The 15902-nt window shown below is 42.7% G+C and overlaps 1 protein-coding gene across 5 annotated transcripts in view; it reads left to right on the top strand.

Annotated features, from left to right (window-relative positions):
• Positions 1-15902, top strand: part of EPB41L4B (erythrocyte membrane protein band 4.1 like 4B) — a 146423-nt gene that overhangs the window by 58670 nt on the left and 71851 nt on the right. For 4 of the 5 annotated variants that reach the window (XM_081168514.1, XM_081168511.1, XM_081168510.1 and 1 more), the window contains exons 6-15: positions 1851-1903; positions 5090-5210; positions 6024-6111; positions 6282-6370; positions 6575-6644; positions 6789-6958; positions 8198-8307; positions 9514-9544; positions 10268-10301; positions 11471-11538. In XM_081168514.1, coding sequence (XP_081024640.1) covers positions 1851-1903; positions 5090-5210; positions 6024-6111; positions 6282-6370; positions 6575-6644; positions 6789-6958; positions 8198-8307; positions 9514-9544; positions 10268-10301; positions 11471-11538 — 834 coding nt within the window. Of the gene's footprint in view, positions 1-1850; positions 1904-5089; positions 5211-6023; positions 6112-6281; positions 6371-6574; positions 6645-6788; positions 6959-8197; positions 8308-9513; positions 9545-10267; positions 10302-11470; positions 11539-13322; positions 14797-15902 lie in introns of those variants that run through there. The other variant, XM_081168513.1, reaches the window with a different exon arrangement.

Here is a 15902-nt window from a genome sequence, read left to right as displayed (position 1 = left end):
ACATTCCTTTCTCTGTGTGAATACGGAATAAATCACGTGGTAAGGACTCTTCGTGTTTATCTGCTTTTTGGCTGCCACCGGGGAAGGGACAAGATTCCCTGAACCTTGACATTGCCAGAGGAAAGGTATGCTTTCTGGAAGCCGTGCCCCTGCCAACTGTTGGAAGGAGGTAGCAGCCTGGCAAGAGCCTCAGATGAAGATCTGAGTTGACAGACCAGTTCAAGGGAGGAGAAAGCAGTTGTAGAGTGCAAGTGAAACTTTGTCTGTCTGTGTTACAGTCAACATGAATAGCAGATGTCATCCCAAATGGAGCCTTTACTACAAGTCTCTGCTCCAAAATGTATTTTTGAAAAGGAAGTGATACCTTTAAAAAAAGCCGGTGGAAGTTTAATTGGTTTGCACCTGTATCTGATAAAAGTGGAGAGTTTTGCAGAGCAATCCTGAGTGCATTTATTCCTATTCTGCCCTGCATGCAATCCTAAGCAAGTCTATTCAGAAGCAAGTCCTGCTGAATTCAGTGGGAATTACTCCTAGGGAAGTATGTTTAGGATTGCAATGCACCTTTCTCCCTTGTAAGAGCTCATTCATACTTTCCTTTGCTCCATGTGTCTAGGCACAGGGCCAGGCTTTCCAGGTCTGTGTCTGAGGGGTTTTGGTGTTTTTTGGTCCCAGCGCTTTCCCCAGGAAAACCCACGTTTTACCACTTAATTGGAGCAAATGGCAATTGGGTTTTCTGCCGTTTTAGTGGGAAAATGCAGTTTTGGCAGTGGAAAGCTTGGACCTGTGACTAGAAAGCGTGGATGAGCCCTAGGTGCTAAGGATTGCAGCCTTGGTCAACAGCAGAGAGCCTTTCTCTGAAGAGTCCTTGCGGGAAAGTTTATCTTTCGTCACGAGCTTTTGAAAGGGACCCTTTTTGATTGGTTAATTGTTACATGGAGTGTGTAAAATCCTTTGAGCGACTTCCTTCTTCCTCATGGAAATAAACAAAGTAACATGTTATATTTGCAGCTAATAGTAAGTATTTCACCTTTCGTTTTGAAAGGGCATGAGAAGCTCTTACATGCTAAGATTAGGCTTGGCAGTGGTTACACTGTTATGCATGTAATTATTTGGTGTGGGGGCAGGGGAGGTCTGAATAACTGGTGTAGTAGGAGTTTGCTCTGTTTCCATAGAAGGGAAACATGAATCAGGGACCGTTAAGTGGGCTTGGCAAGTCACCCTCACTTCTGATCTGGCAAGTGCAGAATGGGAAAATGGCAAGGCTTGTACCTGCTGTTTAACTAAGCTTGGTTCTACAAGGGTGGTAAAGCCGTCTCTGAGTTGTACCCCTTCATCCTGTCAGTGGGAGCTCATATGGCCAAATGATTCTCTACACAGAGCAGTTTCCTGCACATAGAAAATTAGCTTATGGAGACGGCAAGGCCAAAAACTTCCCCCCTTGAATACTAGTTTTCTGTGTGCACAAAGTGGTAATACCCAAGCATAGAGTTAGCTCCTCACAAGGTAGTGGAAGGGATGGGGGTGTTGCATGCTCTGGCAGCCACAGCCAAGGCCAGCCAAAAATCATTTATTTAAGCATTTCCATACTCCATGGATATGGAGTTCATGGATATGGCGTTTTAACATTGCAGGAGAATTCATAAAAGGTTTTTTAAAATGGTTTCACTTGTAACTACTGTAATTGGATTGTGTATCCAGTTGTTTGCAGTTGGCCACCTTGAATGTCATTTAAGAGAAATAATATGAAATATGTTAATTAATAAATAATAATGTTCAATTGATGGAGGGGAGGGGGGCTTCTTTGTGAGGGATTATTGTTGTTTACTGAATTATTTGTATCTTTTTTGCAGATTGAAATGCCCTTATGAAACAGCTGTAGAACTCGCTGCTTTGTGTCTCCAAGGTATGTCCCAGTGTTGGTTGCTCATTCACATATGGCCGCCAAAGGCCACGTGTCGGAGCTCTGGTGGTGCCTGGAACTGCTGCAGACAGAGTAGACCTACATACTGCCTGTTTGAACTTTACTTGAACTGAACTTTAAGGAGGGGAAGTAATAGGCTCCGTAGTACTTGTCTTCCAAGAGAAGGCAGTCTTTCTCTTTCCCAGTAGCCTTTGCCTGTCAGAAAGTCTGATGGAATCTCTTCTGCAGCCTGTGAAAACTCTCCCATAGTTACACGTTAATTGCTGACAGGGGACTGACAGCTAAAACTCATGTATGTATGTTAGGCTTCAGTTCCTGTCCCAAATCGCTAACCATGTTTCTATGAAATAATGCTTTCACAGAAATAGTAAATGGCTTGGTTGTAATACTTAAATTTGTTCATTTGAAAAAATCTGAATTGGCTTAGTGGAAACAAGAGAGGAGAAAAAATATATATACAGTGAGGGGGGGGAAGTATTTGATCCCCTGCTAAATTTGCCCATTTGCCGTCTGATGAGGAAATGACCAGTTCATAATTTTAATGAGGTTTATTGTAGCTGTGAGAGACAGAATAACAACAGGAAAACCCCCCAGAAACCCAGAAGACAAAAGTCAGAGAGTGATGTGCATTATAATGAGTGAAATAAGTATTTGATCCCCTATTAACCAGCCAGATGTCAGGCTACCTGGTATCTTCTCTGTATGTAACGAGCTGAGATTAGAAGCACCTGCTGTAAGGGAGAGGTCTTACCTGTAATCCCAGCTCGTTACAGTACCTGTACAAAAGACACCTGTCGACAGAAGCAATCAATCCAGCAGATTCCAAAGTAGCCACCATGACCAAGACCAAAGAGCTGTCCAAGGATGTCAGGGACAAGATTGTAGACCTGCACAAGGCTGGGCTGGGCTACAAGACAATTGCCAAGCAGCTTGGTGAGAAGGTGACAACAGTTGGTGCAATAATTCGCAAATAGAAGAAACACAAAATAACTGTCAACCTCCCTCGGTCTGGGGCTCCATGCAAGATCTCATCTCGTGGAGTTGCAATGATCATGAGAACGGTGATGAAGCAGCCCAGAACTACAGCCCAGAACTTGTCAATGATCTCAGGGCAGCTGGGACCATAGTCACCATGAAAACAGTTGGTAACACACTACGCCGTGGAGGACAGAGATCTTGCAGAGCCCGCAAGGTCCCCTTGCTCAAGACACCACATGTACAGGCCCGTCTGCAGTTTGCCAATGCACATCTGAATGACCCAGAGGAGAAGTGGGTGAAAGTGTTGTGGTCAGATGAGACCAAAGTCGAGCTCTTTGGCATCAACTCAACTCGCCATGTTTGGAGGATGAGGAATGCTTCCTTCGACCCCAAGAAAACCACCCCCACCGTCAAACATGGAGGGGGACATATTATGCTTTGGGGGTGTTTTTCTGCTAAGGGGACAGGACACCTTCACCGCATACAGTGGCGTAGCGTGGGTTGTCAGCACCCGGGGCAAGGCAAGTAATTTGCGCCCCCTAACCCATGGATTTTAGCAGGGGGCAGAGAGCTGCGAGTGCGAACGCGCCCCCCCCAGATGTTGTGCCCGGTGCGGCCGGCCCCCCCTGCACCCCCCACGCTACGCCACTGACCGCATAGAAGGGATGATGGATGGGACCATGTATCGTCAAATCTTGGGTGAGCACTTCCTTCCCTCAGCCAGGGCATTAAGCACATTAAGATTCTGGAGTGTCCTAGCCAGTCTCCAGACCTTAATCCCATCGAAAATCAATGGAGGGAGCTGAAGGTTCGAGTAGCTACACATCAGCCTCGAAATCTTACTGACTTGGAGAGGATCTGCAAAGAGGAGTGGGACAAAATACCTCCTGAGATGTGTGCAAACCTGGTGGCCACCTACAAGAAATGTCTGACCTCTGTAATTGCCAGCAAGGGTTTTGCCACCAAGTACTAAGTCATCTTTTGCAAAGGGATCAAATACTTATTTCACTCATTATAATGCACATCAATCTCTGACTTTTGTCTTCTGGGTTTCTGGGGGTTTTCCTGTTGTTATTCTGTCTCTCACAGCTACAATAAACCTACCATTAAAATTATGGACTAGTCATTTCTTCGTTAGAGGACAAATTGGCAAATTTATAGCAAGAATCAAATACTTTCCCCCCTCACTGTACAATGCCAATAACTGTTGGGATAAAGAATGAATATTGCTACCAAGGAAATTAAGAAATGATCTGTTCATAAAATGCAGTTGTTCTAGAGATCTTTCAAATAAGAGAAAAATGTGATGTTCTTCACATAGTTGCTCTCTTACATTCTCTCCCCGCCTCTTGAAAAGAGATCCGTGCATTCAAAAAATGTGTAAAGTCGGCCACCCAGACACGCCCATCACAGCACCCAGCAGGGGCGCCCCTTGGCACCTGTGCATTTGGTACACAGCTCTTTCGTACAAGGGGGTGGGATCCAAATCAACTCGTGTGCAAGGTTGAATGCACAGCTGGTGTGACCTGGCTCCTGGGCAGGAGCAGCAGGGAGCGTGGGGACTGAGAGCAAACCTGCTCCCTCCCTTAGCACCTGAGGGATGTTCTTCCTTAGGGCAAGAGGTTGTTCCGCTTAATCTAAAGGCTTTTTTCAAGTGAAATTATTTATTTTATATATGCTCTTAATACTCATAATAAATCCAGGAGTACCCAATGAATTTGTGTTACAAATCTGAGTAATACCTTTCCCCACAGACCAGAATATCTATATGTTAACTTTCTCTGTTGCTTATTGCTCTCTTGCTCTGAATTTAAAAAAATTCCTTCCAGTAGCACCTTAAAGACCAACTAAGTTAGTTCTTGGTATGAGCTTTCGTGTGCATGCACACTTCTTCAGATACCTTGTGTGCATGCACACTTCTTCAGGTATCTGAAGAAGTGTGCATGCACACGAAAGCTCATACCAAGAACTAACTTAGTTGGTCTTTAAGGTGCTACTGGAAGGAATTTTTTTATTTTGACTATGACAGACCAACACGGCTACCTATCTACTACTTGCTCTGAATTTGTTTAAGCTGGAAAACTTAAATGGAGAAGGTGTTTTCTAATAACATCTTAGCTTGGAAAAGATAGTAGTGTTTATAATCTACTTCGATGTGATATCTTATTTGGAATTTCCAACTTTTGACAGCTGAGCTTGGCGAATGTGAGCTCCCTGAACACACTCCAGAACTTGTTTCAGAATTCCTATTTACTCCTAATCAAACTGAAGCAATGGAATTTGAAATCTTTCAGAAGTGGAAAGAATTCAGGTATGGTGGGAAGATACAGTACCTGATTTTATCTGCATAGCATGTGATGAGAGGGGGAGAGAGAGAGAGAGAGAGAGAGAGAGAGAGAGAGAGAGAGAGACCAGCAAAGAAGTGAATTGAGCTCTCTGTCAGAACTGGCCCCATCACTATCACTGGAGAAACGAGAAGCGGCTGCAGTTTCTGCTTCCAGCAAGATCACACCAGTGCCTTCAACTGTGCAACCCCAATAAGCAAGGCTGTGGTGGAGGGGCGGTGGTGAAGATGGCACCTTCCCATTTTGCCTCAGGTGGTGAAACGGGATGGGCCATCCCTGCCAGGAGGGAGAGGGGCAAGGTGGTGGGGAGGTCACACTGGCAAAGCCAATTTGGTGCTAGTGTTCCCACACTCATCTCCCCACCGCTTCGTCCACCTCCCACCCAGCAAACGGGAAGGTATTGCTACAGCTCCATCCTACTAGATAAACAGCTTCTGGTCTCTGTAGTAAGACATGCAAAGGGCTTGTCCACACCTCCGCTTGTCCCATGCCTAGAAAGCATGGGTCTGCTTGACCCACACTTTCTAGGCCCGAGTCCAAGCCTTTTCCCCCTTGCTCCTCTCCTTTCCCAGGGAAAACCTGCTCTTTAGCAGAGCAAATGTCAGTCTGGAAAAATACTAGAATTGCCATTTGCTCTGACTGAGGGCTAAAGAGCAGTTTCTCCCAAAGGAAAGCAGAGGAAGTGTGAATAAACCCAAAACTGAATCCCTAAGGCTTGGTGGAAGGAAAGAAGCAATACTTCTGATTAAGAACTGTTTTTCTCCCTTTCCTTTTCATAGGGGAAAGAGCCCTGCACAGGCAGAAATGTGCTACTTGAACAAAGCCAAATGGCTAGAGATGTATGGGGTGGATATGCATGTAGTGAAGGTAAGAGCTTCTCCCTGCAATTTCTTTATGCAGGGGGTGGGAACGAGGTTCACAGTGTGGCTCTAAGACATTGTGCTTAAAAGCAACTTCCTTCACCTGTTTCACTTTCTGAATGTATGTCTGGCAGATGATTTTTTGTGTTTGAAATAACATCATTTGTTTGCTTGTAGGGAAGGGATGGTTGTGACTATGCTCTTGGATTGACACCAACAGGGATCTTGATCTTTGAAGGGGCAAACAAAATAGGTTTGTTTTTTTGGTGAGTAATTCCTACTTACACTTACTGTTATTCAATACTAATCTCTCCCCACCCACTAAAAAAACGGAGAGATTGACACCCCTCCCCCGGCTCTTCAGATTAGCATGATAATAATAAAACAGCATTTATATATAAATATGTTACATAATGTTTTGTTTCTCTTGAGAATTAACTGTTTACATTATCTGTCTTCTATGTGACCAGGCCTAAAATCACAAAAATGGACTTCAAAAAGAGCAAGCTGACCCTTGTGGTGGTCGAAGATGATGATCAGGTAATGAACCCAACCTCGCAATATCCAGAGTCCCAGGAGTTCAGCAGTTGACCCTGAGATATTCAGCACATTGACAGTTCAAGCTCTCTTTCTGTGACATTGGTTGCATGAAAACTTACAAGGCTTCCATTTTTTGTCTTTCAGGGTAGAGAGCAAGAGCACACATTTGTTTTCAGATTAGACAATGCTAAAACCTGCAAGCATCTCTGGAAATGTGCAGTGGAGCATCATGCCTTCTTTCGGTTGCGCACACCTGCAAACAGTAAATCTAGCCGGTCAGATTTTATCAGGCTGGGATCCCGCTTTCGATTCAGGTACCTAGCTGCATATGCACCCTTGCAAATAAGGCCACAGAAGCTGCTAAGTCACAAAAATTTGGCTTGTTTGTTTGTTTGAGAGCCAGTGTGGTGTAGTGGTTAAGAGCGGTAGTCTCGTAATCCGGGGAACCGGGTTCGTGTCTCTGCTCCTCCACCTGCAGCTGCTGGGTGACCTTGGGCCAGTTACACTTTTCTGAAGTCTCTCAGCCCCACTCACCTCACAGAGTGTTTGTTGTGGGGGAGGAAGGGAAAGGAGAATGTTAGCCGCTTTGAGACTCCTGAAGGGGAGTGAAAGGCGGGATATCAAATCCAAACTCTTCTTCTTCTGCTTGTTTTAATAGGAGTCTCTCTCCTGCCAGACACATTGGCAGGCTTGGATAAGTAGGAATGGTGTCTGGTTCCTTCTAGCAATTGGAGAGGGTGAGCATGAGTAGGGAAACCCTCCGGAAGTCCTGGAGGTCTTGGCTTCGCTTCTGCTTTGCAAGGCAGCTCTTTGCTCATATTCTGAGTGCTATATTCTGAGGACTCTTTTGAGGCTGAGGTTTTTGTAATCTGGTAATTTAGAGTTGCAGGACAGGCAACCCCCCCCCCCCAATGTATACACCTATACTCACTGGGTGCTAATTTGTTACTGGGCCAAGTTCATGCTATTGCTATTGTTATGTCCAGTTTTGGGTCCAGTTTTCTTAAGGTTGCCTTTCCCTATATGAGCCCATTCAAATCATTTTATCTGTGGAACTTGTACTTTTACAAGTGACACATGATGTCCATTCTGCATTTGTGAGGTGTTGTTCCTTTAGTGTAGCAGCACCTGTATCCTTGACAGGTGTCACTCACAGTATGATATGCAGGCTTATGCAGAATTAATTGGTCAGTTGAGACTCCAATGATTTATCCACTTAAGATTTCTGAAACTGAGTGACATCCAGACTTGTAGCTATATTGATTGCTATGAAGTGCCCTTGTTGTCTTTAATTTTCTTGGGGAAAGAGATGATTTATGAAGCCACAAATAAATGTAAAATACAGCTGTACTAGGCTAAAGTCTGGGTTTGGCATACAGCATTTATATGACTGTGTAGGTTTTGAGGATGGGAGCTGTTAGTGAAGTAAACTAAGGCTGAAAACTTATGCCCTCTTCCCTGGAGGAAAACATTGTTGAACTTGCTGGGACTTGCTTCCAAGTAGATTATATAGAAATGCACTGTAAGTCTTCGTTACTTCTTATTTTTTTAAGTGGTCGAACAGAATACCAGGCAACACGTGGATCCAGACTACGCAGAGCCAGTACCTTTGAAAGGAGGCCCAGCAAGCGATACCCATCCCGAAGGCATTCAACTTTCAAAGGTTAGAATTTGCAGCGAACTTGCATGCCATATTCATTAAGCAAATTGCTTAACTAAAATTAGAGCTTATTTTCTCCATTGCATCTCACATACCATGATGGCTTTGTTTCATCGCACCATGAAGAAATGCAAGGGGGTGTCCTAAAACAAAGTTCCCCTTCCACTTTGTAGTGCTCCTGATTGCTAGTTTGTTCTTAAATCTCCATCCCAATTATATTTTGTTCATTTTGTTTTGTTTCTGTCAGTTTCCTTTCCCGCACTCATTATTTTTCTGGTTTATTGCTTCTCCGAAGCACTTGAAAAGCCCCAAGTTCAGGCAAGGTACTTCTCTGTACGTTGTTCATCAAATACAACAGAGGCCTTAAAGAAGTCGACAACGCCTACAGTTATGAAGAAGCAGCACTCATGAGACAGACCATAGTTTAGCCTGATGAGAGCAAGGCACAGCAAGCCTTGTTCTCCTCCCCTCTTCTCGCACACCTGCGAGAGCTGGGATGATTTCAGTTCTAATTTCCATTAACTACAGTTCAGTATGACACTGGAACCCTAAATTGTGGGTAATGTTAGCTATGGCTTGTTTAAACAAGTCAACTTCATAACCCCTGGTTTGAAGTTTGTTTCAAACGAACCATAGTTAAGATTCATGCTGTGTCTGGATTGAGTGACACAACAAGTTGTGATTAATCTAAGTTGGAAGTGGAAGCTTCTGAACTTCTTGTGGTCTCACCAGAGGATACGAGTGAAGGGCGGAATACAAGTCAGAGGCTCTCTGCAGCTTTTTCTTGTCGCGTTAACCTATGGCATAACGTAACATCTGGACACCATCAACGTCTTTTGAAGGTGGACCCTAAGCATAGCTGCATTAGCTTTTTGGCACAATCTTCAGTCACATAATCTCCTTTTCACCCACAGAAGTGGGCTGTACATTAAATTTCCTTTATGTGCCTAGGTTGGGAAGCACAGAGAGGAGAGTTCAGTTGTAGGTGCCTCATTCATCTCCACCCTGTTTTCATGAGTAGGAATTGGATGGAGAGGAGACCATGGGGGCTGTACATGAAAACTTAGGGCAGACAGACCTACTTATTCCCCCTTCTGTCACTTGCTGCCCCTTACGTAATGCTGGAATGTTATCCTGTATAAAAAACAGAGGGTTGGTTTTTTTCAAAAGTAGTGATGTTTACCCTTGCTTTTCTGTGCCTTCTCTTAGCAAGCAACACTCTCAAAGCACCCCAGATTTGGTAAGTGTGATCCATCTTTCACATTAATTATTTGGTTTGGCATCTGCTATCCAAGCTACCCCTAGATAAAGGTACTGGAAACCTCCTAGTGCAGGAACTCCTAATGTGTCCCATTAAGAGATCAGAATAGGGACAGAAATACAGGCATGATGTTGCTGAGCACTTAATTTGTGGTTCAGAAGCAGGCGGCAGGATCGTGTGCTTCTCCAGTGTTTGAATCCTCCCTCCCCAACATTCAAAACTGATTTGAACCATTGCAACTGAATTCAGTTGGGAATTGTTTATGCTGTAAACTGTCTTTGGATCCTTGGAGGGGTATAAATCTAATAAATTAGTCTTCCATAGCCACTGGCTGAGGCAAACATGGAATGTTTGCAGATGTTCCATCTGCCCCAGAAGTTTCACTTCACGAGGTTGAGGCACAGATGGCAATATGCTGTTGGAAGGAGAATGGAGCACATCATCCTGTTGGTCAGCTGCGTGAGAGGGATTGAAGAGGGGAGATGCAGGCAATGTTTTGCAAAAGCACCTCCGCAAGTTGCAGTCTCTTGAGCTGCCATTCTAATAGCTACACTACTTAAAACATAATTCAAACCTGCTTGCTAAGATCTTAAAGACATTTTTTCCCCTTGCGTTAGCTTGCCTTGTTCATTAATAAGATAAGCTTCTGTGTTACACTTTATGAGAACTATGCAAAAAATAATAATATCATTTTTGTTTTAGCACTAAAAATAACCAAGAAGTCCATAACTATCAGGTAAGAGGAATACTGAATTCTTATTTTTCTGTTACCTTAGTTATAGCACCAACAGTGTCATGATCAAAGTGACTTGCTTGCTTGCTTGCTTTACCATTTGTGATTGTGAATATTTTTGGTGTGCTAATGTCATGTGCCTCTCATATGTTTGTATGTTTGTGAAGTATGTCGGCTAAAAGTGAAGCCGTATCTGAAAGCTGGCATTCAAGGGGATTTCTTTAAGAAAGAAAATTAGAAAGTTTGATTAAGATTAAATTTATGTTTCAAATCTATGCATTGTACACATGCACTTATAAGAGAGCAATGAGTAACCGAGATTATAAGATTTCACCTATGAAATGTGTGAAAACGCTTAAACAAATCAAAATCACTTGGAGGATGCTGTCAGTCTACCAGTTGTGTGGTTCCATTTTGGACGCAGTGGCGATACATAACAGATGTACGTAAACTCAAGTACTCAGAAAAAAGAGAAGTGACAAATGGTCACAGCAGCCTAGTGAGATAGATGGCCGACCAGATCTGTAGCCACAAAAGTAGTATCAGTGTCTCATTTAGAGTATTGCAACAATTCAGAAGTATGCTTCTAGACCCAGAAATGTGTAGTATAAGAGTGGTGTCACTTTCAGCAAAGAATTAGGTTTATTGATTGGATTGATACATACAGCATAAGGGAACTGTGAGGAGGCGGAATGCCTGTACTATTTCAGATTACAGGAGAGGGAATCGCTTTGTTAAAAATGCCTGTCCACCACTGCAAATATAAAACTAGCACAGAAGAAAGAAATATTATTGCCTAATTCCCCCACTACTATATCCAGTTCTAGGGAAGCCTTTTATTTATTTATTTTGCATTCAAAACATGATCACCCAGAGTCTGAAGTGACACAGCTCATTCTCAGATTTCGGGACTCCCCACTTTACCCCTAGTCAAGGGCACACCTGGTCGCTACACGTGAAGAGGAACCTCCAAAGTCAAAGCAAACTTTCGAATGTGTTTTTCCTCAGAATTGGAATCAATATTTGCCTTATAGGCAACTATAATGTCCTCTGCCAGTCTGTAAGCAGTTTCAGTACCTTCCTTCCTTTCTAAAAGGCTGCTGTGGAATTTTTAACCTATGTAAGTGAGATAACAAATTCTTCAATAACCTAGGTTCATATTTTATTTTCAGCCTCCGTATCATCCCAATATGCACCCTGGCCAATCACACTGGCACCCACATCCTCCTGTAAATCTAAGGTAAGTGATTGCTCTGTGCAGATGTTGTAAAAGTCTGGGGGGGGGATGATCTCACTAGTTGGAAAACAGGACCGTGTGTGTTTGTGTGTACAACACGTTGCTCCTAATCTGGTGTCACCTGGGGGCTAAGCATATGATGAGCACAGTGCCAGGAAATCCTCAGCTCATCTATGATCTCACTGTATGAGAATAGGCAAACCACTGTTCTCATTTTCAGCCATCATCTGCAGTACCAGCACCTCAATAATTCTAGCCTGTCTTAAAGGTAAGGATTGCAGAGATAATATATATAGCATGAATGCTGGCGAAGAAATGCTATTTGAGAAAGAGGGGATGTGAAGGAATTTTTCACAGAGGCACCTGTGATTTTTGAGATGGCAACACAGAAACAGAACTATAAAATTAAACAGCATGGACAATCTATCATCTAGTTAGGATCAGAGAAGGGAAATGATGGCACAAATAATTCAGAAGATGGTTAATGAGATTTTTTTCAATTAAAATGAGAGCCTGAAACTTCCTTAGGTCTTATTGAATATCATTAAAACTACCATTGGCTGGACAAACAAGAACCAGTGTTACATATAAATAAATTATGGAAGACAGATTTTTTAAAAACAATTCTAGTACTGGTTTCTTTTCTTTAAATGGGTCAATTTGAGAGAGCTACATTTTCAGCCTTGGAGTAGCTGACTACGCTTACAGCCTTTTAAAGTTCATCAAAAAATACAAAATGAACTTGGTGTAAATGAAATGGGTATGACATGTATACAGATTTTGGCTGCAGATTTCTCCTGTTTCTGGGAGGTACCCCACAGGTCGTTGGATGTTTTGGATCATTCTCTCGGGGGGGGGGGGGAGAGGTCACAGAATAGGGAGGCAGGTCTGAGTTTGGGAGCCCCACCCCGGCCATTGTGGAAACCTTGTCTTAGCACCATCAGACCTCCAACATCAGTGAAATGGGGGGAGCTGGTGTATGAAATGGAAACAATGGAAGTTTCATAAAAAAATGAACCCTGGAACAAAGGGGGGGGGGTGCTGCCCTGCCCTCTGTTTTTCTCTATTCTTCTCAACTTTTACCAGTCTAAAAGTGTTGGTAGAAATGTATTGTGTAGTGAATTATATTTTGTATGTTTTAGTGTTTTGTCTCAATGTGGGGTTTTTTTTTATTATGTCTTAATGTTTTTATAGAATTAAGTAATAAAAACAAAAAGCATTTCCACATTACCCATAATGCCCACATAGAGCAGTGCACATGATTTCAGTACATTTTCAGTGTACAACTAACCAGTTTTTACATTAATGTGCAGCTCTCAAGTGTTGAAAATTCCTTAGGGCTGTTTCATCATTTCTCTTCATGGAGCACATCTCTGAGATAAACCTGGTGAACAGCTTCTAAGTGGTCTACTTGAGGCCGAATAAACACTCGTATGCCACTTGGCAAGTGTCTGAGTATGCAATTCCATGCATACACATGTAGGGGAAAGCACGGCACATAATCCTCCGGGGGGAAAGTTCTGCACAGCCTGCACTGCACAGGTGGACAATGAGTTTCTCCCATTCGTTGAAGTGGGACTTAGTGAACTTTCTAGAGGATTGTACTCCATCCGTGGTTTCAGTTCTTCATTCCCACTTAGGTTTTCCCCCTGCTAATATTTTCCATCCATATAGTCCCCCACTGTTGTCTCATTTTCCATGTATATGATCAGCTCATTTATTTTGCCATTCATAACTGTCTTTTTCCTTTTTGCTTCTCATTCACCATCACTCTGCATGTGCTTCAGGCCACCCTATCAGGATGACAGGCTCTGTTGGAAACAATCCCCAAATGGAGAGGACAGCAATTTGTGGTATATTCAGGACCAGAACCAGAAGAACTTAGTTGGGATCCAGAGCCTGTTGTATCAGGATAAGCTCATGACAACCCTTTGAGAAAGAACCATCTCTCACCGCTTTATGCATCATCTCACATACTCATTGCATTCCAAATAAGTTTTTAAAATTGTGTCATAATCCATAGAACAGAAGGTGTAGTAGACAAAGACTTGCAGGCTGTAGTTCCATTACTTTGGAAAAAGCTAAGAAATATGCCCAAAATTCTGGAATGTTGCAGGTAGTTTATAAAACTGTTGTTATTTTTTGACTACTGTGGCCTTTTAATTTTTGTTTTGTTTCATTTACACACAGTTGCAGCTGTTCTGTGGTTTCATTTATGAATAAAATCCAGCAATGATAGTCTTTCGCTTTTTTTCTTTTGAGTTATACTGAAATCAGGAGTCAATATAATTGTAGTTATTAAATATGACTTAATGGCCAGTGATAAAGGGATCCAGATGACTAATAATGAAATGCTTTTAAAAATTCTGTTTATCCCTGAAACAAATAGGTTTTTGCACCATGTTAACAATTATACAAAAATCACTAGAGTTTATATATATATATTTATATAGCGCATCTGACTCTTTGGATTTTATTGATCAGCTTATAAAGTAATGAACGGGTGTTAAGATGGTGCCTTAATAACTGGTGGTGCTGTCTTTCAGTAGACTTGTGTTTTTAGATGAAAGAAAAACCACCTTAGCCTGGTGATGCTTCTGGTGCTACTTCTTCTCTGTCCCAAATTTGTTTGGCCTACGTGTTCAGGAATCCCTGGCTCACACATTCCATTCCAGCCACAATTCCTGTCTGTAGTCATTCATTTTTGCATTGGGTTGTGTGAGGAGCAGAGAGAGGGTTTATGTGAGCACCTAAGACCCAACCCTGAGCTCATCGTGCAAGGACATTAGCTGTCTGAATGCATCCCAAGATTTTGGTTCTAAAAGATAGTTTAGACCTATGTATTTTGACATGAGATATGGATAAACAAGTTCAGCTTCTACAGTTGGATATACATTCTTTATCTACACACTCAGGTTCCTTAAACAAGACAGGCTAAACTTGTGATAGTTTTGGTTTTCTTGAATATGGAGATAACAGTGCCAGCTTTGGTTCACGTGTTGATTTGGCCTTCAAGCTGTGATCTTTTGAAATTGATTGAAATAAGGAATATCTTGCTATTTGGGGGATATTTTAAAGTGCTAGTGTTGTTCATGTGATTTTACAGAATCTAACTTTATAAATGAGGGTAAGTCTACTTCTCCTTCAGAGCAAATACATGATAGTTTAATTTTTTTAATTTAAAGTATGTTTACAAATGCTATTACATTTGTTTTGATCTTTGTATGTGCTGAGTACAAAAAAATAAATATGAATATTTTCTGTTGTCTTTGCATTTTTTATATTCTGGACATGTTTTTAGTCTTCAGACTAGGAAGACTGCATACATCCACAGTGCATTTGTTATACATTTTAGTTTTTAGAAAAAACAGGGTTATTGTTCTTATGGTTGCTACATGCACACAAAGTGGCTTGGAAATAGGATGGAAGATATATTCAACAAACAGGAAACACAGGTCCAGTCTTCTAAAGAAAACACACACGATTGGGAGTGTCCAATTTATGATTTTTCAAGGATTGCCTTGGAACTGTCTTTGTGAAAATGGCGTGCAAAAGGCTTCACTCGGGGAAGTGTGCATTTCCCGCAATCCAGTGTTGCGAGCAAAGGCCATGCCTGCTGTCATTCCGCCAGAGTGGGGTTAGGGCAACCTGAGGGAGGAGCCGAGCCGAGCTTGGTTCTCCTGGGCTAGAACTCTGGTCTAGTTCTCAGATTGTAAACAGTATCTGAGCTTCACCACATTAGACTGCAGTCAGAGGGCTTTGTACAAGCTGAGGAAAACTCCTACACGTGCATCCCAGGGGAAGGGCTTTCAGCCCAGCCTGGTTTGCCCGTTTTCAATGTACAAAGGAGTATTCAATCCCACGTCCAAGGGGTAATGCCTTGTTTCCACCTCCGTGAGAAGAACCAGCCCTGGCTCTGCAACTCTTTTGCCACCTGGTAGATTCTCTCTCCCCCCCCCCACCTGATAGGAATCATGTTTTATAAGACCTTCTTGAAGCTATAGTAGACAAGAGCTTTTTAAATTATTCAGATTTATGTTTGCTACTTTCCCCTTCAGTGGGTCCCTATTGAGCCCCTGCCTCTTCTTTAGCAGACGTGCCTGCTTTGCGTTGCAGAGAGTCCAGAGCCCCATGGAGAGGGAGAGAGCCTCCCAACACAGTTTCTGTCAACAATCCGAGCCACATAATAACAAGAATAATAATTTTATTTTTTATACTCCGTCCATGTGGCTGGGTTTCCCCAGCCACTCTGGAATTGGGGTTGTCTTTCCCCCTGCAGGATGCTAGCCATCCTTTTACAGAGTGGTTTTTTTATTGCTAAGGCTGGGTGGGCACAGAGGGAACTAGGAACTTGATTGTACCGGGGA

The sequence above is a fragment of the Podarcis bocagei genome (assembly GCF_964188305.1).
Source record: "Podarcis bocagei genome assembly, chromosome: 13".
NCBI classification, from domain to species: Eukaryota; Metazoa; Chordata; class Lepidosauria; order Squamata; family Lacertidae; genus Podarcis; species Podarcis bocagei.
Note: the sequence above shows the minus strand (reverse complement) of the source record. Positions and strands in the feature narration are given on the sequence as shown.